This window comes from Physeter macrocephalus, chromosome 4 (assembly GCF_002837175.3).
Source record: "Physeter macrocephalus isolate SW-GA chromosome 4, ASM283717v5, whole genome shotgun sequence".
In the NCBI taxonomy this organism is placed as follows: Eukaryota; Metazoa; Chordata; class Mammalia; order Artiodactyla; family Physeteridae; genus Physeter; species Physeter macrocephalus.
Window position 1 is genome coordinate 28561731 of NC_041217.1, and position 26670 is coordinate 28588400.

The 26670-nt window shown below is 36.4% G+C and overlaps 2 protein-coding genes across 14 annotated transcripts in view; one reads left to right on the forward strand and one right to left on the reverse strand.

The window, feature by feature from the left end:
* TRMT1L (tRNA methyltransferase 1 like) overlaps positions 1–2400 on the reverse strand; it is a 44961-nt gene extending 42561 nt beyond the window's left edge. Inside the window, exon 1 of one of the 2 annotated variants that reach the window (XM_024133793.3) lies at positions 1857–2400. In XM_024133793.3, coding sequence (XP_023989561.1) covers positions 1857–2100 — 244 coding nt within the window. In that variant the 5' untranslated portion in view covers positions 2101–2400. The remainder of the gene's footprint in view (positions 1–1856) is intronic. The other variant, XM_028488446.2, reaches the window with a different exon arrangement.
* Positions 2401–2528: 128 nt separating this feature from the next.
* Positions 2529–26670, forward strand: part of SWT1 (SWT1 RNA endoribonuclease homolog) — a 93788-nt gene continuing 69646 nt past the window's right edge. For 6 of the 12 annotated variants that reach the window (XR_003679385.2, XR_003679386.2, XM_028488437.2 and 3 more), the window contains exons 1-9: positions 2529–2678; positions 6284–6385; positions 7855–7938; positions 9452–9510; positions 14224–14956; positions 18966–19025; positions 20818–20947; positions 21904–22005; positions 22411–22599. Coding sequence is in view for 10 of the 12 variants with exons in the window: in XM_028488437.2 (XP_028344238.1) it covers positions 6293–6385; positions 7855–7938; positions 9452–9510; positions 14224–14956; positions 18966–19025; positions 20818–20947; positions 21904–22005; positions 22411–22599 (1450 nt within the window). In the remaining 2 variants the exon portion in view is untranslated. Of the gene's footprint in view, positions 2679–3996; positions 4079–6283; positions 6386–7854; positions 7939–9451; positions 9511–14223; positions 14957–18965; positions 19026–20817; positions 20948–21903; positions 22006–22410; positions 22600–26670 lie in introns of those variants that run through there. The other 6 variants (XM_028488442.2, XM_028488443.2, XM_028488445.2 and 3 more) reach the window with 5 other exon arrangements.

Here is a 26670-nt window from a genome sequence, read left to right on the forward strand (position 1 = left end):
TGTGTGTGTGTGAAACAAGATATATAGTGCTACATAATGACGTGCTTATTAAATCATTCCAACTACTAAGTAGTACAAAGTAAGCGAAAGGGGCCTGGTAAGCTAGAAAACTGAAAATCCTGTGGTCCGCTATTGAAGTAAACTCTAAAAGATCTGTCTAAAGAGTCCTGATATGCCTATGTACATCTCTAAAATCACTTTCTGGTTCAACACAGTAGTTATCAGTCAATCTGTACTTAAAATCACTCAATCTTTTTGTAACACACTAATCCAGAAGTCAATAGGCAAACCTCTTGTTAAATCAGATGAGTCCAAGATGCTAGGAGGTTCTTTTAAAACTTTTTTCCTCAATTTTCAATTCTATTTCAGATATGCCATCTTCATCTTGCCTAGTTAAGACTGATTTCAGAGGGCTAACTAGACCATCTAAAAATAATTTTTAAAATGTGATTAATATGTTTCTAATGCATTTCAGGTTCTCAGTCATTACCTACTTGTCCCACCAATGCATTTTCAGGTTTCTCAAACATCTTGCATTCTTCAAATTACACGCTTGTAAATTTTGGAATATATGAAGAAATCTTTCCAAACTATATTCAACATATTCTTGATGGTGGGGAGGTGGAGAAACCATGCATCCCCTAAAGCTGTTCAACCACCTCTGATAAACATAAAAATATTCCATCTAGAGATGAGTTAGGGAGGATACCTTACTCAGGAAAGTGTTCCTCCTCTTCCCCCATTGTAGTTGTGGATGAAGAAACAACTGGCCTTATTTTGCACCTACTAGCTCTGATCTTCTGTGATGAGTAGGGGCCTACTAGAGGCCTGCTGACTTTGTCTTTTCTGTGATCTGCCCTACTCTTACATCTACTATAACAATTTATATGTTGTTTTAAAATTGTAAAATAATTCTATCAGATTATAACTGTCCAAATGTTTTATAAACATTAATCTCACAACTAGCTTAGAAGTAGGAAAGACAACGAATTAATTTAAGATATTTTGTTATGATTCAGAAAGAGCATAACGGTCAATTTTGGGACTAAATTTTTAAAGAAAACTTTCTTAGACCTTACATTTGAAAATGTTCAGAAGATTCTTAAAGTGTTACTTATCAATCTTTTAAATTCCTTTATGGTCCAATAAATCATCACTTAGAAAACATGCAAGCACATTCAGAAGCACAATACTACGGGCTATTAATTTTCAACAGCCGACTTCTGATGGAAAAACGTACAACATTCAATTGGTATTTATGTCTGAGGGAAGACATCTGTAATTTAGCCGACTCTTTCTTAAACTATACATCAGCCTCATATTCTTTTTGGAAGCAAGCTGCTAAAGAAAATGAAATAATGAGAAAAACCCATCTCTTGTCTCCGTCGAAGCACAAAAGCTAATTGACAGCAACGGTTGCTAAATCTTGGCAGTTAACATCTACTACAGTAAACAGGTTGCCTCAGTTACTCTATCATATTTTAAAGGACTTAGTGAACCATGGCAGACGGGGCTGAGAGGGGAACTACAAAATTAGGTGTAACTTCTAATTTTTGTACCAAAAAAAGACTCCCTTTAACGAAGAAGCCCACAACCTCATTATTTCCTTCTATCTGCAGCACACCTGCCCTCCACAGATCCTTCACTGTGAGGTCCCCAAGGTTTGTGGAGATGCCTTCCCCCATCCTACACCCGTTTTACCCGCTATACGGGTTCCTCCTTCCTCCCCCCATTTCTCTAAAACTGCCTTTCCCCATAATAAACCATCCCAGGGGAGAAGGGCCTCCCCTACTCCCCAGCAAGGCGCACTTTCTCGCTTCTCCTGCGGCAGACAGATCTGGGCCTCCTGCACTTACTGCTTTCAGCCTCATCAGGGGCAGAGGCTAGGGACGGGGACAGGGTCGGAGCCTGGGCCAGGGCAGGGGCTGGGACTGGAGCCGTGGCCGGAGTCGGGGCCGAGGCCGGAGCCGAATCCGGGGCCGGAGCTGGGACCCGAGCCGAGTCCGGGGCCGGGGTCGGGACCTGGACCTGGGCCACTTCCACCTCCTCCTCCTCCTCCTTCTCCTGGGGCAGCAGCTCCTCCTCCGCCATATTCTCCATAGTTACCGCCTCCGTGCCAGGCCCGACCGGGGACCAGGAGGGGCTCACGGCGGGGTGAGACAACTGGCGTGAAAGCCCAGAGGGCCGGATCCGAGGAGTGGGGAAGCAATTGGGGAGGGCGGGATGCGTGCAACAGACAAAAGACGAAGAACCAGTGACCAAATCCAGTCAGCAGAAAAATAAAAAGCAACAGACAGCGATTCGCGGTCCCGTCCGCTTCCTTTTCCCCGAGACGTTACGACGCCAGCCCAGACTGCGCAGGAGCGGGCTGGGGACGGCGTCCAATGAGGTCAGAGAGTTCCGTTTCCGCGGTGCGTCTCCATCCCAGGCGTCAACCACCGAATCCAGCCAAGACTACAATACCCAGCGTGCACCGCGCCGCATGGGGGCGGGGCGGATCCGGAGTTCCAAGTCCTCAGAGGAAGTGAAGGCAAAGCTAAACAAACGCTCGGGAGCGTTCGAGCGGTACCCTGCCTCCGAGCGCAGAACTACATTTCCCAGCGGGCATCGGGCTCGGGGTCCCTTTCCCTTGGCCTGGGCGTCCCGAGTCGCCACCGGCGCGAGCGCTGGTGAATAAGGTAGGGAGCCGGGGCGGGGTGGGGGGGGGAATTGTTGACGTTACGTTGGGCAGGCTCCGCGCCTCACTCCGGTACCGTAGCGGGCGGCCGGCGAGACGGACGGAGGATTCCGGGTCCCTTCGAGCCTGGGCTGGGCGACTCTGGGGGCGGACCCGGGGTTGAGCCTGCTCTGTGAAGGGTGGGGTTCTGGCCCAGCCCTTCCAACGGGGCTGCCCCTCGCCTTGGCTAGGGTCAAGTCTCTTAGTACGCGAGCCTGTGGGCCTAGGCGGTTTACAGGACGCTGACAAGCTCGTCTCAGTCAGGTGGACTTCGAGTTGGGGGTCTGCACCTCATTTCGCTCCTTCACGCACACCGTGACCCGAACACTCTTTTCTTTTTGTTTTTATTTTTGCCCTAACCTACGTATTTCCAGTATCAGCGCTGCGCCGTGGCTGTAAGATTTCTGTGGATAGGGAATTTGGCGGAGTGGGGCGGGGGGAGTGCCCTGTGCTTGTATTTAGTTTGTTAATACGCAAAGCTCGTTAATATGTTGAGCTTCGGGGCACTTGACTGATGCTATTCACATTCCTCAAGGCGTATGCAACTGAGTTCCCCGGCCCCCATACTTCTCTTGCCTTTACTCTCTGAGCCTGCTTGAGCTTAAGCCGCGCTCCTTCAAGACCGCTGGGGTAGGCAAGGGGAAAAATTTTGAGTTTTCTGGCTGCTCTGCCTGAGACTGGTCCGAATGTTAACAGGCAGCAGGGCAGGAGAGGGAAACTCTTTTTAGTCTCAGGTTCTCGCACTAAAGTTCGGTTTTCCTAGTTAATAAAGCTGATACTTAATGCTTATCTCATTGGTCTGTTTATTTTCTATTTGTTTCAGTCCGCAGGGGAGAGCGAGTGTGATTATTTGGCAATTTGAAACTCAAAACAAGAATCTGGTCCTCCCTCCAATCCCCCCAGTACCTAGGAAGTATATTTGGAGGGTTTTTCCCCCCTCCTCCCCAATTTAATGGAGACACAATTTATCCCCTGGAAGTTTTCGTGAATTATAGTTCTAAAGCCCTCTTCGTGGCCCCATCCCCAACTTTTAACTATTATTCCTGGATGTATGCTGCCTCACTGCTCGTAACAGTTGATTAAAAAATGGCATAATAACATATTATAACTTACAGACATGAGTAGTGGATATTTGTGCATAATCCAAGAACCAGTGATTTTTTAATTTCTAAAAGACTAGATGGTTCATTGAAAGCTTGATTCAATATGTCAGTCTCATTAATACCAGCTGGAAACCAGAAGATGAAATGGGTTAGATTTTTAGCCTGTGCATTCTGTGGGAATTTTAATTTTCTAAGCATGGTCCCTGCTCTTGAGACATCCTGAAGAAGGTATCTTCAGAGTTTGGAAGAATCATATTAAGTGAGTATATTACTTATCTGTTGCTGCCTAAGTTATCTCAAAACTTAGTGGCTTAAAACAACAAAAACATTTATTACCCCACAGTTTGTATGGGTCAGGAATTCAGAAATGGCTTTCTGGGTATACTGGCACTGGGTTTCATGAGACTGAAGTGAAGATACCTACCAGGGATGCTGCCATGTGAAGGCTTGCTTAGGGCTGCAGGATCAGCTTCAAAGGTGGCTTATTCACATGCCTGGCAGTCGATTCATTTTTGGCAGGAGGTCTCAGTTCTTCCTTGGTGGGCTTCTCTTTGGGTTACTTGAATGTCCTCATGATATGGTGGTTGGCTTTCCCTAGAGTGAACAATTCAAGGTAGAATAAGACAGAAACCACAATGTCTTATTAGACCTAGCAACAGGATATAGCAATATCCTGTTGGTTACGTGGGTCGTCTCTATTGTGAGAGGGGACTACATAAGACTGTAATTACCAGGTAGCAGAGATCATCAGGAGCCATTTTGGAGACTGGCCAGCACAGGAAGTCTCCCCTCATTTAGTTTGTATTTTGATTTCCATAGAATCAATATGAATTTCACACTAATATGAGTATAAAACATTTGTCATAGTACACATATGGGTGTTTTTCCTTTGATAGTCCACTATCTGCAGTGTTTTTTTTTCAATTTGTCTTATGGGTAACAGGTTCAATTGTGTTTTTTTGTATTCACAGCACAATGTGAATGGGTTTAAATTGTAAAAAGTAACATAACCAGTCCATTGCCTCTAAGCAGTTCATCTCATGGAAATTATTATTTTTCATTATGCCTTCCCCCGCTTCACCCCCCCAAACCCCCCATGGAATGGGGATCCTTGAAACAAGAAAGAGAAATGAGGATTATTCCTCTAATCTGGAAGCTCAACTGTGAATTCAATTATTGCCATAAATTATCTTACAAAGCAAAATTTATGGGTAATTTAGAATTTGTTCTTAGAAGTTTATGTTGGCTACTCTTTTATTAATTTTTATTATTATTAGATTTCTGTTAGCTATCAGCATTTTTATTCTTTCTTCCATAATCATCAAAACATTCTAAAAAGAAAACATTCTAAAAGTTTGATTTAGCGTAATTGATCATTCTTTTATAGAACTTCACTTAGTGTGATCATGATTGACCAGGAGTAGTTGCAATTGCTTGGTTCCTAGTCTTTGTTATGTTCATAGTGTCAATACATATCACTGCCAGCAATAAACTCTCCTTTGGACTTTGCTTCTGGACCCCTTTTACATTCTCTTGCCCCAACAAACCTGGTGATATTCCCAGTCTCTGGCCTCTGCGTTCCAGTACAGGATGGTTGTATACACTATCTTGAGAGTGTTTATGACCATAAGGAATGACTATGTGTGTTTGTTTTTTTTCCTGTCAGTAACTAACAGTATAGACTTGATCCAGATCAGGGCTGGAAAAGTGAGACTGGGATGGGAAGTGGACACAGGGACTGGATCAGCACAAGGTGGAAGTGGCTCAGAATGAACAGCGAATATTCTGGGGAAGAAAAATTCACTTATTCATTCACTCAGCAGGCATTTGTGACCACCTCCTCAGTTTTCAATACAGCATACTCTTCAAGAAGCTCAGGGTCTAGAAGAAAGACAACCACGTAAGCCAGTATTTGTTAAGACCCTACTGTGTACTATCCTGTACAAGGTATTTTTACATCCATAGTTTCATCTGAGTTCTTCAAAAACCTTCTCGGATGAGTTATCTTTATTTTACATATAATGAAACTAGGGCTCAAAAGAGTATGTATTTTGCCCGAAGTCTCACTCAGTGAGTGACGGAGGGTGTGTTGGGAAAATGAGGACTTTTGACTAGTTGGTTTTGAGGTGTACGTAGGTGGGGCAAAATAACAGCAGTCTGGCAGGCAGTTGAAAATGGTGTTGTGATGCTTGAGAGAGAAGTCAGGGCTAAAGGCATAGTTTTGAGAGTCATTCCTAAAAAGGTAATAGATGAAGCTGAAGGAGGGGAACAGATCATTATGAGGGAGAATATAAGTAAAATAAAGTGGAACAATGAGAGAATCCCATCACCTTGAGAATGGGTAAAATATGGAAATTATTTTGTAAAACTCCAGTCTTTAAGGAACTGAAAAAAGAATAATTTCTAATGTTTTTGTTGTGGCAGTGGTAAAACACACATAATGTGCTTTTGATATTTATTTTAGCTTTTCAAAATGTCCAGCAAAGAATCTTACGGAAAAAAAGAGAAATCTCGGAGAAAAGGCACCGCCCCATCACCCAATGTTGATGAAGAAATAAGAATTCTGGTTTGTTGACCTAAAGATACCCTTTTTTACAGTTTATTTTTGTGTAATGAAAAAAATACACCTCAGTTTTAAAATGAGATATGTAAATATTTTGTTCTTCCCTTCTGACTCAGGAAAAGTCACTTGTTATTCTCATTCTTTACTTGCATTATTTTATTTATTCCTCACAGCTCTATGAGGTAGGTACTGTTTTTATCCCAGTTATACAGATGAAGAAACAGGCTTGGCGGTGTCCTTTGTGCTTCCTTCTCATCTTAAACTATGATCTTTCAAGTGCCCAGCCTTAGTTCTCCCAGCGTAGTAAACTTCAGTAACATTCTTTCACTTGCTTGGGCTGGAACGCAGGTCCTCATGCTCTACCTGCATCCCATCTATCAGCAAATTCTACCAGCAGAGTCTGACTGCCACCTCTACTTCTATCACCGTAATCCAGGCAATCAACTTGCTTTCCTAGGTTATTTCAGTAGTTTCCAAATTGATCTCCCTGCTTCCACCTTTGCCTTCTTGTGTTCTTGACATAACAGCAGAGTGATCCTCTTAAAATGTAAGATCACGTCACTCCTCTGCTCAATATTTTCTCGTGGTTTTCCACTTCAGAGAAAAAGCTGAAGTCCTTGCTGGGGCTGACAAAGTGAACTACTCTCCCCGTCTCATCTCCATTACCTTCTCTCTTTGTTTTCTCCACTTCTTGGCTTCCTTGTTGTTGTTCCAATAAGCCAGGCACATTCCTGCCTCAGGGACTTTGTGCTTGCTGTTACTCCCTTTGAATTGAAAAATTTTCCCTAGATATCCACAGGGTTTGTTCCTTCATTTCTTTAGGTCTCTATTCAGATGTCAGCTTACCAGTGGGGCCTTTTTTGACTACTGTGTTTAAAATTGCAACTGCCTCACCCTTGCCTGTCAGCCCTTCGTGACCCCTTTCTCTGCTTTATTTTTTTTCCATAGCATCATCTGACACACTAAATATAATATTTGCTTATTTGTAAGTACCTGCACTAGTTTTTAACCTCCATGAGGGAGGAGACTTTTATTGCTTTTTCATTAATCTGTCCTCACTGTCTAGAAGAATGTCTTTGATACATGGTAGGTACTCAAAATATGTTTGTCCTGGGTCTGTTGAATTCAGGATCCACTGAAAAATAACTGGATATATGGTTTTGCTGTGTAGAAGACGGAATTCCACATGGCAGTGCCACTTCTCAGTGTCCTTGTCTGAGTCGTCTGCAGCCTTCTGCTGTAGTGCCTGTATCCCATCTCAAACCTAGTTCAAGAGCACCTACATCTTCTGATTTCTAGTTGGGTCTTCCTTCCTCTTACCAATGTTTGTATGCCCTTAAACATTGTTCTCCTCTGAAATTTATTATTAATATAGAAAGAATCTTGATTTATAATAAGTGATGAAATACTGTTCTCTTATGCTGTGCTTTGTTTTGTGCTTTTCTTTCCTTTTTTCCAAATGGCATTCTTAGGATAAGAAAGAGAAAAAAACCTCAGCAAATTCTACTAGTTCAGCTTGTTCTGTAATATCAGTTTCAACAGAGAAGAGAAAACTGGTGAGTGTTTAGATACTGTAACTAACTCTAAAAATTATTTATATTTAAGTTTTAATGTGCAGTTAGAAGGTTTATGCTATAAGTTCCCCCACTACTTTTCCATTAATTGTTTTCTTTAATTATTCTTACTTTTTGATAGCCGCTAGACAGAAAGCCAGTTTTTTCTTTCTGCTGCTCGCTAAAAAGCGTTGATCAAGTTCTTTGTTTCTTTGTGCTAATAGACCGTATTATGCAGGATTAGACAGCATGAATATAAATTTAGACAGTTTTTAGGTCTTTCCCCATATATGGTTATATTTATCTTTACAATTTCGTTTTGAGATAGCCAAGGCACATACAGTGTTTGCATTTTCAGATTCAGAAATAGAGATCCAGAAAGTTAAGTGACTTGTCAAAGGACACAAAATTATTTGCAGCAACAGAGCCAAGTCCAGATGTCTTTCCACTGTCTCACAAGTAATTTGAAACAGTGACAGCAGACCAAACACATTAACCTAGTACATGGGTGGTTGTGAAGTACTCATCATATTCAAGTGGGAGTTAGGCGTGTATCAGGATAGCTACACAGTTGTTGTAGGTAATAAGAGAAGGTAGTTGTGAAAGTTCCATGAATGCAGATTTGGGTTTTTAAGAATTTGTTTTCACGTAATGAAACTGCTGTTGCAATTTATTCTTGCTTTATTAAATTTCTTAAAACATTGAATTCATCATATTTCTCCTCTGTTGAAAAATCTTCACTTATTTTTTTAGTTTATCATTTAGGACCCTCTTAAATTTGGTCACACCTTAACTATCCAGTTTTCTTTTTTCTTTTTCCTCAAAACAGTTCTGCTTCTAGCAAGGCAAGTTTATTTTCTCTGCTGAATTTACACCAGTAGCCTCCAGCTTCTTAGAATGCCTAAGCATTTTTAACTGAGAATGCCTTTTTCTTTTACCTGTTAATCTTTATTCAATATATATTAAATCTTTAGCATATTTTTTGACTACCTTTTTTTCCTAGGTACATTCCAACTTTTGGCGTTTGAGGTTTTGAACTCTTTACAACTTACTGTTTATTGTCCTGCTTTGACACTTATGTCCTTTATATTAGGTTATTTGTACATATCCTTCTACTTCTTTCTACTTTATCCTTTTACTGTACTCTGAACTCTTTAGGACAGGGGCTATACCCTCTTTCTCTATTATTTTTCTTGTGCCTAGCTCTTGTCCCCAGAATACATAGAGAGACAGGGTGGTAGAATAGAGAGGGTAGACAGATCTGGTTTCAGATCACGGCTCTGCTACTAACTTGCTCTGTGATGTTGAGGATATTTTGCTCTGTTTGAGCCTTGGGTACTTTATCTGTAAAATGGAGATGATAATAATAGCTGTCTCACAAGATTATTGGAAAGATTTAGTAAATTATTGTGTCAACCTATTCACTAACACATTGGTTTGGAAAAAATACCGTCTCCCAATCTCCTTCCCCAGTGCACAATTTATATTTCCTAAATGATATCTTTTTTTCTTTCAGAAATCAGATCATACAGATATTCTGTACTGTAATATAAAAAGAAGACAAGAACTGAAAAGGTAAGTTTTCTCTTTTTCTTGATATATTTTCTCTTTTTTTAAGCTTTGAATTGTGAGGCTAAATACTCAGATTCGCAAAATCCTTTATTTTGGTTAGTACTGTTTTGCATGCAAATATTTATAGCTAAATCACAGATGATGATTAATTTTCTTAATATTTGTTCAAATTTAAGAAAAAGTTGAGTGAAATGAAAAGTCTATCAGAATTCTATGCTATGTAAATACTATTTTCAAATAAAATGTGAATTTTTATCTCAAGTAATTTGATTTTGACGTACCCTTATACGATATATAACTTCATTATATATAGTAATGGAAGACGTTATGAGGCCGATTTAATAATTTTGGATAAATTATCTTTGCATATTACCCATGAAGAGAATATGTAACTTATTGAATTGGTAAGGGTCTAAAACCATGTTAATTAAAAACAGGTTATGGCTACAACTAGAGAACTTGGGGAATAGTGTTAGGAATAATGGAGATTATTTCTCCTTAGTTTTCTGTGTTCTTTGGATAAAAAATTCAGAGAATTTTGTGGTGAAGGAATTCTTGCCACTAATGGGGGTAAATAAGTATAAAAAGTATAATGCATGATAAAAGTTGGTAAGATCAAAGTTTCTCTGAAAATAAGGACTTACAGGAAAACAATTAAAGTGGCAGTAAATCTATGAATAAAACTTCTGCTTCCCTAACAAGCTCAGTTAATGTTTGCTAAAATCAAAAAATCCAGCTTGCCTCTGACTCTTTTTCAGTTTTTCTTTTGAATCATCTTTTTTTTGTGAATCTTTGTCTCTATATTATTATCTGTTAAAGTATACTCACAAATTTCATGTTATATTGACTGTCACTTTCTAAATTTTTCAGATTTTTAATGCCTTTTGTACTAGTATCTGTTTTTTTAAAAAAATTTTAAGTTCTAAAACACTGCCTGATTTTTCACTAGTTACCTTTTGCTTAAGAACACATTTTCTAGCCTTGATTTTATATCCATGTATAAGAGTGTAAATGGAGTTCTGATCTATATACTCTACCTCCTTGGACTTATTCATATAGTCTCTGGGAGGAGGAAAATATAATGTTGAATTATTTTGAGAATAGGATCAAAATTATTCTAAGGATGCAGTGAAGTTCAGCTTGATGTCAGTATTTACTCAAAATCTGCTACTTGGCTTCAGCCCTTGCATCACTGAATAGTTGAATGTCTTATTCAATGACATTTCTGTATCTCTGAAGCCGAGTGTGATCAATGACCATGCTATTGTGTGAGTTATTACCATATCTAATCAGGGTAACAATATCAGTAATATGAACAGTGCAGAGCATCTAGATTTAGTGTTAATCTCTGATTATTTACTTTCAGATGTTGGTGAGTAGTTTAGATGTGACTTGTAGTGAAATTTTCTTTTGTCAAAGACAAAAGTATATGGCATACAGTATACTTCAGAACGACCTTGTCGTGCATTTAAACAATGTGGTATATATTTGAAACGTTGATTGGACAAAAGAAAGCTGTAATACGGTGCTTAGTAGATATCAATATCAGTAATGCAGGATTTCTCACGACCATTGGTTTCCTGCAGAGAAAATGATTCATTTGAGGTTGTTGTTTACTTCCTAGAGCAGTAAACAAACTTATTTGCCTTAAGGTTATAAATATTTCTTTATGATACATGGCATCTTCTGAAAAGATCTCCCTATTCAACTACAGGAAAGGTCCCGAAATTGATGTGCAAACATTGAAAGCTGAGATGTAAGTGGAAAATCAGAGAGAATTTTGTCATCCTGAAAGCCAGTTACATTGTATTGTTACCACAATTCCAGATCCTTGGTTTAAGTACATATACATGAATTTATTAGCAATAAAAATATAAGCAAAGGCAGCAGTCTTTTGAAAATATTCAGAAAGCATTTCATCAAGTTGCACACAGTTTGTGGGATATCTTCAATAAAAATTGCATCATAACCATTGGCCAGATCTTTAAGTCTAGGAGTTGTAAAGGAGATAAGTTTTATCTCAGTTAGTATTAGAGAGATGGTACTATTGCCATCAGCAGTACCCATTATTGGCAGAATTAACCAAAAAGTACTTTATTCTTCATTTGACCGAAGTTGAAAGTAAGTATGTGATTTAATATCCTAAATGTACATTATGATGGCTAATGGAGTAATCTAGCCACCAGTAATGTTGAGCAATTATTTTTCTTGCTGTATATCATGTTTTAAAACCTTGGTTACTAAATTTTGGGACTTCCCTGGTGGTCCAGTGGTTAAAACTCCGTGCTTCCACTGCAGGGGACGTGGGTTCGATCCCTGGTTGGGGAACTAAGACCCCACATGCTACGTGGCATGGCCAAAAAAATAAAAATAAAACCTTGGTTACTAAATTTTAAAATAATCTAATTATAACAATTAAATTTTTGACAAAATTTCACATTTATTTTTGTATCACAAGAGTTCAATCTAGGATGGTGATATTTAGCTTCAGCTGATATTGAATTTACGCTTAAGTCATTCATAAAAAATAAGTATTTGCTATATGTCTAACATGTCTAAAAAGATCTCAGAACTTTAGTATTTTGGGTTGCAAATATACAGCTGCATTATCACAATATAGCATTTTGCAAAACTAGTTGATAAGAGGTAACTTTAAGATTTAATTTTGTTGGTCTTTTAAAAGGTATTATAATGCTGAGTTTTTATTAATTATGACCATATGGACCATGGTGCATAGATTGCTGTGAAATATGCAGTACAGGGCTGTTGTGAAGAAAAAAAATAAAATAGGAATTTTAAACTGCTCAGAAAACTACAGGGTCTTGTTAAAATTTTTCTTTTGTTTGTTGTTTTTCTGATTTTTCTTTAATGCAGTTGATGTCTTATATGATATCCTATTAAGTGTCAAGCTAGGGTCCTATTAAAGTTTTGTTTTATTGCTACTTATTAACAGATAAATAATGATAGGCAGTCTTTTTGTAGAAAGATAGTAAAGCAAGTAAAACCAGATGAAGACTCAGGTGAAACTCCTATAGAAACTCTGAGATGTTTATAGTTTGCTCTTGCATAATTAATTATTTGAAAAGTTACTTAGTTACCATCTCTTTCCCCCCTGCTGGATGGTAAATTAATTGGGGGTCCGGACTGTATTTTATTATGTCCTCCGCTGCCTCCCAGTGCCCGGCAGAGTGACAGGTACTTAAAAGGCACTTAAGGATTTACTGATATAAATTAATGGATTGTGGTTCGTCGAATTTTTTTCCCCTTTCTTTCTGACTACAAAGTAATATCTAGTTTTATTAAGCAGGAAAATGTTATCACTTCTAGCTATTGCTGCTTCTAAAACTTTTTAGCACATTTCTTTCTAGCTTTTTTACTATGCTAGACAACTGTTGAGACCACATTATGTATACAGATTTGTGCCGTACTTGTTCTCTGCTTAATATTATATCAATATGTTTCGTTATGTCATTGAAAACTTTTCATAAACATCATTTGAAATGACTATGACTCTCTATCATATTCGATAGAATGACATGTTTTTTAGTCATTTCAAAAATTTTAGCATTTATCTTGTACCTGATTTTTTGCTCTTATAAATAGCCCTGAATTGACTATCTTGCTGTTATTATTTTTTAGTCCATTTCTGCTTTTTTTCCTCCTTGTTATAGATTTCTAAAGTGCGAATTACTAAGAAGTCAAAGGATAAGAACATTTTTAGAATTCTTTATTATATTGTCAGATTCCTTTGTGTAACTGTTAAATCATTTTGCATTTCCACTAGCAACATATGAGACGGTCCATTTTACAATTTCTTGCTGGTGTTTAATGTTATTTAAAAATCTTTGCTAATTTGATAGAAGAAAATGGTATGTTGTAATTAGCATGTCTGTGACTTCTAGGGAAGTCAGACTTTTTTCCCCAAAGTGTTTATTAGCTATTCCCTTTTTCTCTTTCATTAATTTTCTGTTTATGCCTTATTCTAGAGTCTTAGTAATTTTTTTAAATTTAATTTTATTTATTTTTTTATACAGCAAGTTCTTATTAGTTATCCATTTTATACATATTAATGTATATATGTCAATCCCAACCTCCCAATTCATCCCACCACTACCCCTGCCCCACCACTTTCCCCCCTTGGTGTCCATATGTTTGTTTAGAGTCTTAGTACTTTTTGATGAGCTTTTTATTTACTAAGGCTAAGAAGCTGTCACATATGTAGTAAATACCATTTCCAAGTTCTTTTAATTTTATTATTTTTTAGTATGCTAAAGTTTTAAAGTAAATAGTCATTTACGTTTACTGTTTTCCTTTGTGATTTTTCCCACTGCTATTAAGTTTCGGAAGTTCTCTATTAAGAAATCAGATAAATATTCCCTTTTTCCCCTATGGTTTTTAAGTATTTATTATGAAGTAGAGCAGTTATGGAAATAATAATTATTTTGCACTTAAGTGTTTAATCTGTTTGAAATTATACCATCTGGTATTATATAAAGCTGTACGTTTGTGGGTTTTTTTCCAAATAGCAAACCAGTTATTCCAATACCGTTTGTTGAGTAATCCTTTCCACTTCATTCTTAATGTAACCATTTCTTACTTTTTATGAAGTTCCTATCAGGCCAGTTCTTTCATTTCCTAACTAAAATGATACAGTGCAATATTACATATTATCAGGTACGATAGTAATGTAACCTAGTTTTCTTTGCTGCTTTACAGACTGAATGTAGAAACTGACACTCCAAGAAAGAGACCAAAAATTAGTTTTTCATCCCAAGGACTTGTTAAACTCCAGGAAACATCATACTCAAATGATAATCAAATTATTTCTCAGAGTCCTTCTTCAAATGGAACTAAAAAAGGTATAAGTAAATGTGTCGATTTTAAAGATATTAAATTGACAAATGTTAAGAGTGAGCTGGACCATGGAATTAAAAACTTTAGCAGTCCTAAGATTGCCAAAGATGTGAGACCTAAAGCTGAAGGCCAGGCAAGTGAAAAAAAATGGCCTCATTTACTTGCTCAGAGGGAGAAGATGAAGGAACTCAAGAAAGAAAGGTACAATAAATTTAGAGACAGTTCTGAAAAATATGTTTTGGAGAAATGCAAGAGAATCCAATTTTCTCAGGATTATAAGTCCAACAAGATAATTAAGGAACCCCTCGAATCTAGAAGAAGAAAGATCAATTTCAAAATCCTAGGAGAATCCCGTGAAACCCTTCAGAAGCTTGTAGAAGAAAATGTCTTCAGTTTAGATTCTAACAAGTTAAAGACTAAGCAGGAGAAAAAAGAATGCCTGGAAGGCTCCCAGGTTTCGTTAAATTTGACAAGGCACAAAAGTGAACATTTATTTTCAGATTCCACGTATAAGCAGACTGTTCGTGAGTGGGAAGGAAAATATCATGAGCATCAAAGAAGTAATGATTCAAGTTCTAGTGAAAACCTAACCCAGGTAAGGTGGTGCAAAATGAATATAGGCTTTCGCAAAGAGTTTTAATGTACTTAGGTTTGTGTTGTTTCTATTATAGGTAATGATCATAGAGAGCTGATTCTATTTAGTCGGGAAGATAATGTTGATTCTTTTATTTTACCATGATAATTCCAACTTCCTTAGGAAGCTATCCTGGCAAGTATCAAGGATCCAAAATAGGACGGAATGTGTAAAAATATAGAAAGAAGCCATTATAGATCGTTCTACCAGAAAAGCACTGTGACAGTCTTAGGCTCTTCTCTAACTCCAGGAACTATAGAACATCCAGGGGTTATTATTCCAAATAGCTATTCGTTTAACAAATTATTTTTTGAATGCCCTATATGCCAGACACCACAATCACTGTCTTTGTTTTCAGAGACTTACTTAATTTGAGGAGACACAGAAACAGCCACCTCAGGTCTGATCAGTACTTATCACCTAATATGGGAATACACAGCAGGGGATTAACATGGCCTTGGTGCACCGTGGAGTGATTAATTCAGGAAGGTTTACTGGAGGTGATAACAAGTAAACTGAGAATTGAGGATTGAATAGGAGTTATTCAGGTGCAGACAAGGTGGAATGAGATGGGAGAAGCAGGGATGTTCCAGGCAAAGGGAACTATGTGTACAGAGATCCAGGCTAGAAAGCTTGGCATATCTTGTTTTGCTTCTAAATTATGTAATAAGTCAGCATTTGTGGACTAATTTGAGAACCTAATTGCTACAGCCTTGTTTCTATGGCAAATAAAATTATTTATTGATACCTTTAAGACAACTTTTAGAACTTTGGAACTTCAGAAGCTCTGAAATTTAGAGACTGCTTAAAAACAGGTGGTGGTGGAGCCTACCTACTTTTAGGAGTCCAGACTACAGAGTGTAGTATAAGATACTTCCTTTGAAAAATGGAGGGATTGTAACTAGGGAGGCCAGAAGAGCTTGAGAGAGAGTACTCTTTGTTCACTGAACTTGAAGGAGTCCAAAGAAGGAAAGAATTGAGTTTGTTCTTTTTATTGTTTTCTTAAAGGAAAGCTACAGTTTTCTTCTTGTGCTCTATAACCAGTTCTGTAGAGTAGCATGCAAACAAGGAATCTGAATTTTCCAGTATGTTTACCAAACATCTTTGTATCATTGTTTGGTGTTCCCCGTCGTGCTGTACATCTGAGGAACAGTATGAGAAATCCCTGCACTGCATCTTATAGGTTTTTTTGTTCTCTGTGTAGAATTACTACACAAACCAAAAGAGATACATAGCATGAATATTAAGTTGTAGGGGAAGCAATTTTTGCATGATTACTTTTCAGTTATTGGAATTAAAACTCTTTATATTCCTTTGATAGCAGTCTTATCTGACTCAAAGTCATGTAGACACAGGAGCAGCAAGTAAATATTGTTCTTATCTTGAATATATTATCTTTCGCATATTATTGACAGTAGCTAATCATCTTAATATTATGTTTGTTGTTTTGTTTTCCTCAAATTCCTCAGTAGATAATTATCTTCCTAAAATAATGAGTGTACTTTACAAAGAAATAACTATTTTCTGGATTTAGTAATCCTGTTATGCTTTCCTAGGAGAAAGTGACTTACTTTTTTTCTTAGGTTTTATAGTCCTTTGATACAGACCCTTCTCAGTTTGCACCCTCCCCTCACCATTGCTAACTAATGTTCTAGAGATTTGTGGTTTATAGGCCACTTTTATAAATGGTATCCCACTTAATTCTTATGAGTCTGTGGGGTAGAGATGCATCAGTTTATCAAACATTAATTAAAGATACCTATTTGTTAGGTTCTAGGAATTTAGAGATGAATAAGATGCTTTTTACCCTCAAGAAGTTCCCAGGGTGGTAGATTAGTAAACAAATACAATTGCAAATACAGTGAAGTAAATATTAGAGCCCTAGGAATTTGGCTGGTATTAGTATAAATTTGGGAATGAGTTAAGGAAGGGCTTATTAAGGTGGAGATTCTTAAGCTTGTCATTGAAGAATGTGTAGAGCAAAGAATAGAAGTGTTGTCCTGTCAGGGGAGAGGACCAGTTGTGTAATGGTCCAGAGTTATGAAATTGCATGGCAAGAGCCTACGTGGGCACTTAAGTTGTTCGTTTTGACTTGAGTTGAGATGTGTAGAGGATCTATAGAAGAGGAAGTTGGAGAGGAAGCGAGGGTCCAGAAAATGGATTGCTTTATCTCTCATGGGAAAGATTGTTTTTTATCTTGTAGATAGTACAGAACCATTGAAATGTAATCAGGGAAGCAGTATAATCAGGTTTTTAGTTTGGAATCACTCTAGCAGATAAAACCATTTATACCATCATTATTGTTATTCCCTTTTGTCTTCTCTAGGGAAGGCTTTATCCTGGTCCATGTATTTAATAAAGCATGGTAGGGGAAGGCAAACATTTAACACCCATTAAGACTTTCTTTTATAATAAGGAGGAGGTTTTCCAAGGACAACTGACACAAACTTCTCTGAATTTGTAGGTAATAGAAAATTTATTGAAATCACCGAAAGTGACCTGTGGTCAAAGAGAGTGAAGGGTAGTAGTAAAAGAATGAAAAGACTTCAGATGTCAGGAGTTGCAGGAAGTTCTATAATAATCTCTAGCTCGGTTGGCACTCCTTAGCTGAAAAGAACCTAAATCTCTAGTGTTATTTAAAGTCAGGTGGAAAAGGCATTATAAAACCCAGGGTTATAGAATAGTAAAGCTATAATGGGCCTACGTGTGTGATGTATGTAGTGTTGTATCAGGTGAAGATTGATGTTGGGTAGTTTGGGTAGAAGCTGAATTCCCAATAAAGCAACATATGATACACTTGTTTAAAGAGGGTCTGTAATTTTTATACAGTGTCTTGTAAAATACATGTGTTTGGTGCTTGGAGAATTCTTAGAAGATGATTTGGTTTAGTAGTGGCTTTTGCTGAGTTCCTTGTCACCTGTATGTAGGGTTGAGTAAGTCTCATCCACTCATCGAAAGTGCCAGTGAAAAATTGAGATTTTCAATCTTTGCTAGGAGACAAAAAATAAAACACCCATAAATAACATTTTTCAGCTTTTCCTCCCTCAGCCATATAATAATCTTCAAGTTCCCTTTGTTTTGTCATGTCACTTTTATAAATGGGTCATTTACTTCTGGATAAAAATTTCCCACCACCAAAGGCCAGCTCTTTTTACCTTTTCCATGGTTGTTCTGTTTCTTAGGGTGACATGTTTTATCCTAGAATACGAGTATTTTTAGGAATGTACATATGTAGATGAGTAAACCCTAAAGAATTTCTACTATGTTTCATAACTTAATAGAATGAGGCTTTTCTATTCTAGGGGCAATTTTTCATCTGGGGGCAGTTTTGCCTCTTAGGGGGGCATTTGGCAACTAACTTGATGGAGACTTTTTTTTTTTCAGTTCATTATTTTTCTTTTTATTGTGACTGTTTATTTTTATTTTTATTTTTTTGTGGTACGCGGGCCTCTCACTGCTGTGGCCTCTCCCGTTGCGGAGCAGAGGCTCCGGACGCACAGGCTCAGCGGCCATGGCTCACGGGCCCAGCCGCTCCGCGGCACGTGGGATCCTCCCGGACCGGGGCACGAACCCGCGTCCCCTGCATCGGCAGGCGGACTCTCAACCACTGCGCCACCAGGGAGGCCCTATTGTGACTGTTTAAGTATGTACCCCCAAACAACATAGTTTACTTGTCTTTAAACTGAAGTATAAATCCTTTTCTCTTCAACTCCATTTACAATCAGATTTTATCTCTATTACTCCACTGAAATTGCTTGGGCAAAGGAATGGAGACATTTTTGATTGTCAAGGTTGGGAGTGGGTAGGTATCTAGTGGGTAGAGAGAAGAGATACTTCTAAACATCCTACAATGCATAGGATAGCCCCCAACACAAAGAATTACCTGATCCCAAATGTCAGTAGTGCCAAGGTTGAAAAACCTTACTCTAGGTATATGCTTCGTAACTAATAAAATTACTTTTCATTTCAGAGTTTTGAAGCACCATGTTCTTCAGTGTCACTTGAAAGTATTCAAGATACAGATCAAGAGGTTACTGATATATTTATTTACTTTGAATATTTTTAATGAAATTAAGTCAAAGGGTTCCTATTTCAATAAAATATAATGAGTATAGAAACCTTGATAGTATGAAAATAACAGTGATGTCTCTGCCTAATTCAATACGTACGTTTTTATGAAGCCATGAAAAACTATTTGGAGAAGTATTTACATTCACTTTATCACCTTTTGGCCTTTTTTTCTAATAACCTCTAATCTGTTTTGACAGAGTATCCTTTTTTTTTAAAATTAATTAATTAATTTATTTATTTATTTTTGGCTGTGTTGGGTCTTCGTTTCTGTGCGAGGGCTTTCTCTAGTTGCGGCGAGCCGGGGCCGCTCTTCATTGCGGTGCGCGGGCCTCTCACTGTCGTGGCCTCTCTTGTTGCGGAGCACAGGCTCCAGATGCGCAGGCTCAGTAGTTGTGGCTCACGGGCTCAGTTGCTCCGCGGCATGTGGGATCTTCCCAGACCAGGGCTTGAACTGGTGTCCCCTGCGTTGGCAGGCAGATTCTCAACCACTACGCCACCAGGGAAGCCCCTCTAATCTGTTTTGAATAAAGAGCATGGAGCCTGTGGCCCACAAGTTACATGAATTTTAAATTAACGTTATATTTTTGCATGCTTATGCCTTGGCTTGCCAAAATGCAGTATGATATTAACATGTTTTGCCTCATTTTTCTAATTAGCAACAAGATGAACATTTGCTCAATGAAAATGAGGGCACATACATATTTATTTTTTACCTGTTGCTTCATTTCTCAGCTAGAATCTCCTGGTTGAACCTCATAGAATTATTGCATACAATTTTATCTTCCCTGCTTCTAAATTAAAATTAGATTCATAGAACACTTTGTGTTTTTCTGTTTAAAGGAGACTTTAAAACCATACTGATTGCTTTTTATTTGTGACAGTCAGTTATACTTTTATGTCTTTTGGGTCAGTGCCCCTTGATAGAAGAAAGATTTCTCACCTCTGCTCTAAAGTTAGATTATACTTTAATTTCTTTGCATCAGAATACATCAGGGAACTACTTCCATGAAGTGAGAAGGGTATTAAGATCTGGATTTCAGTTTTTGATGGTTCATAAACAATCTTAGAAATCTTAGGAAAAGTGCTCATCATCCAGATAAAAACATATTTGGCTCCTAAAATACTTTGAAGTGAGAATGGGAATGAAAATTAACTTATTTTGGAAGTCTGTTTTGTACTGGGCTCTGTGTGAGGTTCTTCACATTATTTCATTTAATCCTTGCGAAAAATACTAAAAGGATACAGATATTTAATATTCCTATTGTGTAGATAAACTGAGACCCATGGTTGTTAAATAATATGCTTGCCTAAGGTTGCAGAAATAATAAAGTAAGAAGAGCTATATTAGAAACCTGTGTATGTTTATAAGTCTGTATTCTTTTATCATGTGGCTTTCATAGTTTTGTAAATATTTTTCTTTCCACAAACTATCTCATATTAAGTGAATTAATTAAGAATTAATTGCGGGCTTCCCTGGTGGCACAGTGGTTGAGAGTCCGCCTGCCAATGCAGGGGACACGGGTTCATGCCCGGTCCGGGAAGATCCCACATGCCGCAGAGCGGCTGGACCCGTGAGCCATGGCCGCTGAGCCTGCACGTCCGGAGCCTGTGCTCTGCAACGGGAGAGGCCACAACAGTGAGAGGCCCACGTACCGCAAAGAAAAAAAAAAAAGAATTAATTGCTTTTTTCTCTTACTAATCTGCAGAGAAAATAATTCAAAATATTTTACTGCGGGTCTTTTGCAATTTAGATGCAGATTGTAGAAGAGCTTCACGCTGCACGTGTGGGAAAAAGTGTGGATTTACCTGTGGTTCCACCTTCTGGAGAGTTAACAAGTATGGAGATTGACTTGGTGGAAGATGATGTACATTCCTCTTCTGGTATATCCTATATGCATATGACAGTTTTATGATCTCCTATGTTTTCTTAAGAATTAATGAGCCGACATTCAATTTTTATAATATTTAGATGAAAAATGTTAAAATGTGCTTATTTGAAATAATAAAGTATATTTCTTTTAGCTACAGGAATCGGGTCTAAGATTGGTCTTATCATCATTTGCTTTATATAGCTCACATAATTAGGCAGTTAGACATATTTTCTCTTTCTCCTTTTGCCAAGGGGCAGTAATCAGAGTTATGAGCTGTCTTTTATTTTTGCTCTTAATCATAACTTTTAACAATTTCAGCTTTGTAAAGCATTGATCAGAAATAATGCAAATTGCTCAAAGGTATTATATTCATGGATTTCTTATTTATATAGTAAAATTGTGATTATTCTCACTCCTTGGAGAAGATAATGATAGATATTACCCAAAATATGTTAGTGTACTGTTTTGAGTTGTATTTGTAAAAATAGTAATGCTATGTTACATTCACATTGCATTTTTCAATTTATTAAGTGTTTTCCTATGCATCACCTTACCTGTTCCTCACATGACCCTATGAAATAACAGTGCTAGTATTATCTTTTTTCTTTCTTTTACACATATTTGTTTTTTCAGTTATATTTCAGAGTACATTCAAATTAGCTTATGATTCCTAAGTACATAACTACCAGTGATAGAGTACAAGGTTTGGCAACATAGTTACTGCTGGTGCAAGTTAATTTATGATTTAAAATCCACCCGTAAGCAATATACAATATTCTACTGGTGGATAATTAAACACTGATTACTGTTCTTTCTCTTAAGAATTGGAGTAAATGCATTTTTGTTTTTATTATCTAAAGTACTGCCTTAAGAATGCTATCAAAGTTCTGTGATATCAAAATTGTAGTTATTATACAAGTCTGTTATCAAATGTCATGAAATCCTCACTTTGCTTTTTTTCTCTAGCAGATACTGCTTCAGACAAAAAGCTTTTAATTGTTGTTGACACAAATATACTGATGAATCATCTCAAATTTGTTAGAGTTTTGAAGACAACAGAAATCTCAGGTATTTATAAAACATATTTACCGATTCTGATTTTCTTATTTGAGTTGATACTTTATATTAACAGTGATGTGGGTTTTTTCCCCCCACAAACTTATTTCCATTTGGATATGCTGTTAAGTATGTGTGTGTATATATATATGAAGCATAATTAACTTAAGTTTAAAAAAAAAAAAAGAGCCTTTACAGGTTAACCTAGCTTCTAAACTTACTCTTCTTTGATTTCCAGTAGTATTTATTTTTGTAACATTCTTTTGACACCTATATCTGATTTTAGTTCCTATTTTTATCTATTATCTCTTCATTTAGATTGTGACTGTCTTTAAAACTTATAATTCTCCTATAGCAGTTTGATTTAGTAGCTCAATACATATTTGTTGATGTCTAAGAAATCTTTTTATTTTTTAGGCTTTGACAGGCTTGTGTTAATAATTCCCTGGGTTGTTGTGCAAGAGCTGGATCGTATGAAGGCAGGAAAATTATTGAAACATGCCCAGCACAAAGCTATACCTGCAGTTCATTTCATCAATGACAGTCTCAAAAATCAAGATAGAAAGCTATGGGGTCAGTCAATACAACTTGCATCTCAAAAACTTTGTAAGTATTGTTCTCTCAAGGTGCTTCCTGATTAAGATTTGTTTGGATGCTGACTCATTAATGAAGGGAAATGGTGTAGAACTTAAAAAAAAATTAACAGTATTACAGTGTGAAATGGCAGGGCATAGTGATGCTTTGGCATATTCTGTTAGGCTTGGTTTGGAGGCCTTTGATTTTTATTTTTCTGCTTCTCCTAGACCTTCTTAGGTTATGTCCATATTTCACAGAGGATGACTGTATAGTTCTGTATGCATAGTTGTCTATATTACAGTACTTTGGACTCTTTTTTTTAAAATACCATGCTGAGTGATGAGGCCAGTAAGTGATGTATGTTTCTAATCATCACTGCATGCAGTTAATATAATGCAGAGGCAGGCATTGTTTTCCTCTGGTTTGTCAGAACCTGTAATAAGGAGGTATTTTTATTAGAGAGGTCTATAGATTTTCTCCTGATTTTTTTTCCATATTAGTTTTTTTTTTAGTCATTTAAAAATCTTAGAACCTAAGTATGTTCTTCATGTTTTTATTTTATTTTTAATTTTTTAATTTTTTTAAACATCTTTATTGGAGTATAATTGCTTTACAATGGTGTGCTAGTTTCTGCTTTCTAACAAAGTGAATCAGCTATACATATACATATATCTCCATATCTCCTCCCACTTGCATCTCCCTCCCACCCTCCCTTTCCCACCCCTTGTTCTTCATGTTTTATATAACTATTTGGAAAAAGATCTGTGTGTAAAGCAACACTGTTGCCTCTGCAGAGTTTATACATACATTTAGAGGATATATTTCATTCTTTAAAAATTTGTTTCTTTCCAACTCAGAAATATTTGTATATGTAGATTTATATTATTTTAAATATGGATTTATGTTGTCTACTGTATCCATATTTACCATAGGATATGAAAGAATTCATCTTTAGATGAATCTAATCATGAAATTAACCCTGAGAAGGCTTTTGGCACAGCTGTTTAGTCTTAAATCTTTGAAGAAAAAGGGCCTCTCTCATTAATTCCTTTATTTATTCCCTTTACAAATATTTATTAGCTCTTAGTATATTCCAAATACAATGCTTATGCATTTTGAGTAGGAACATCATGTGCTGTTTAAGAGCTTTTAAAGGAAACCACTAAAAAAAGGTCACTTATTAGAGTTAAGAAAATATTAAAAATATTAAAATTAAAAACATTATATTAAATTGAACACCTTAGATGGTCTTTTTTTTTTACTTTCTGTTATGAAAACTTTCAAATGCAGTAGAATATAATATAATGAATCCCTATGTACCTCTCACTCATTTTCAGTGATTCTCAACATTTTGTCATTCTTGTTTATTCTCTTATTTCCTTCTCCCCTTCTCCCCCAACTCGTGGAACTCCTGTAGTACTTTGGTATGTATTGCTAATAGACAGGACTTTTTAAAAAAACAGCCACGCAGTTAACAAAACCTCTGATCTAAACCATCATTTCAGTAAAACCCCGATACTTAAGAAGAGGTGGGAATTTTTTTTTACTCTTAATCTTTTATTGTTTTTCTTTGTTAGTTGATACAAATTGTGTTTTATTATATAATTATATAGATGATGATTATAATAGACAACACTTACATGGCCATTACTCTCCAGACCCTTTTCTAAGTGCTTTACAGCTAATATCTCAATCAAACCTTATAGTACTTATGGAAGACAAATTCTTACTAGATCCATTTTATTGATGAGGAAATTGAGACATAGAGATGTTAAGAACTTGTCCTAAATGGAATATCTATCCCTTCAATAGATTGACTTTGAGACTTATTTTAGAAGAGCTAATTTTAGAATAGATATTTTGGCCACATTTATTATTTATAGATGCTTGTTATGTTTATTTTGATTTTTCCATTTTTATGTGCTTTTTCGATACTTTGACTTCTTCAGTCTGTGCTTTTTGGGTTATTAAGGAGGATAAATCATAGTAGTGGTCTCAAACTTCTGTGCTGCTTCAATTTCTGGGTCTTTCTTGAAATCCATATTTCACTTTAAAGCTTAAATTGGTATTATTTGATCTTTGTTTTGTTAAATTGTGCTTTTAATTATAAGGTTGTATATAGATTATTTGTGTAATTGTCTGTGTCAGATAAATCCTTTATGTGTTTCACTGTATCAGTGTTATGTCACACTGATTATTTAAAACATTCTTTATAAAATCTAATGTATTCAATACATTTATTCTGTTGATAGTGATTTTATGATATCCTTTAGAAATATCCTTAGTCATTTTTATCATAATAAAATTATATTTTATATTCTAATGGTAAATTGAAATTCTTATGAAAAAACTTAATTCAGGATTATTGAGTGAAATTAAAGTACTTGCTTGGAGAAAAGCAAGAACAAAACAGTCTTTACACTTTACATCTGTCGAGCACATTTGCCACTAACTCTAATAATTGCTTATCTTGCTGTATTATTTTCTTTTATGTAATCACAGTATTATAACAATGCATTTTTTTAGACAAGCATTCTCCATTAAAAAAAAGAAAAATGCCACAAATTGAATGCAGATAGTCCATGTTAAAGTAGCCTTAGTTGACCATAATTGTAGTGTTGTCCTTACTCTTTTTAAAATTGTGTTTATTTGATGTAGTATGCATTATGGTGAGAAGAGAATAGGATTTGAAATGTGATTGACCTGGGTTTATAAGCTGACCTAGGGAAAGTTAAAGGTGAGGAAACTGAGTAAATGAATTGGGGGGAAATGACCTCCCCCTGAAAAAAATGGTTGTGAAGATTGGTTGAGCTAATATATTACTTAATGATTTATGGTCTGGAATAGGCGATAATTCTTTTGTGTCCTTTTACATGAGAAGGTTATACAGATTGATTAGAAAAACTAAAAATCCCTTTCCCCTAAATGGACATAGATTATTAATAGGTAATTCACAAAAGAAGAAGTACAACTAGTCAGTCCTTTGTTCAAGGCAAATATTTTCCTGTCTGTTTGCTGTTTTTAATATTGTTAATTTCTTATGTATAAAGTTTTAGTTTATATCTTTCACTTTTTCCTTTGTTGTTTTTTTTATTGCTTCTATGTTTAGAAGCTACTCCTTCCCAGCGCTTGATAGGAACACAGTGCTCAGTGCATTGGGAATATGAATTAGTAACTTTTCAGGAGAGCAATTTATTAGTGTGTATTAAGAAGCCAAAAGAGATGGTTCTCTTTCTAGAAATTATTTTAAAGAAATAATCAGAGATGCTCACAGTGATTTATATAAATAATGTTCATCACAGCATGATTTATGCAGCAAAAAAATTGGAAACAATCTGTCTAACAATTGGAGAAGTTACATATAATGATGTAGCCATATGAGAGAATATTGTACTTTGAAAAATGTTAATGACGTGTGATATTAAAATAAGATTTAAAAGAATATAAAGTGCAACCCCAAATTTCTTAGATTAAGTTAGACAGAGAAAGACAAATATCATATGACATCACTTACATATGGAATCTATAAAAAATTAATACAAAAAAACCACTTAGAAATTAGTCTCAGTTCTGCAGGCTAGAAGTCTAAAATCAGTGTGTCAGCAGGCTTATTTCCTTCTGAGGGCTTTGAGAGAAAGATCTGTTCCAAACTGCTCTTCTCGTCTTATAGATGGCCATCTTCTCCCTATGTCTCTTCACATCGTCTTCTCTCTGTGCACGTCTGTCTCCAAATTTCCCCTTTTTAATAAGAATACAAAGTCCTATTGGATTAGGGCTGACACTAATAGACTCACTTTAACTTGCAAAAAGAATAAAAAACAAAAACAGGATTTAAAAGAATATGAAGTACAGTCCCAAATTTCTTAGATTATGCATGTATACTTATAGATGGTGGATATTGGTAATATTGAGCTGATGGAATTATGAGTTATTGTAATTTTCTTAATATTTACTGAATTTTCCAGATTTTCTATAATTTTTTTTTTTTTTTTTTTTTTTTTTTTTTTTTTTTTTTGGTGGTATGCGGGCCTCCCTCTGTTGTGGCCTCTCCCGTTGCGGAGCACAGGCTCCGGACGCGCAGGCTCAGCGGCCATGGCTCAC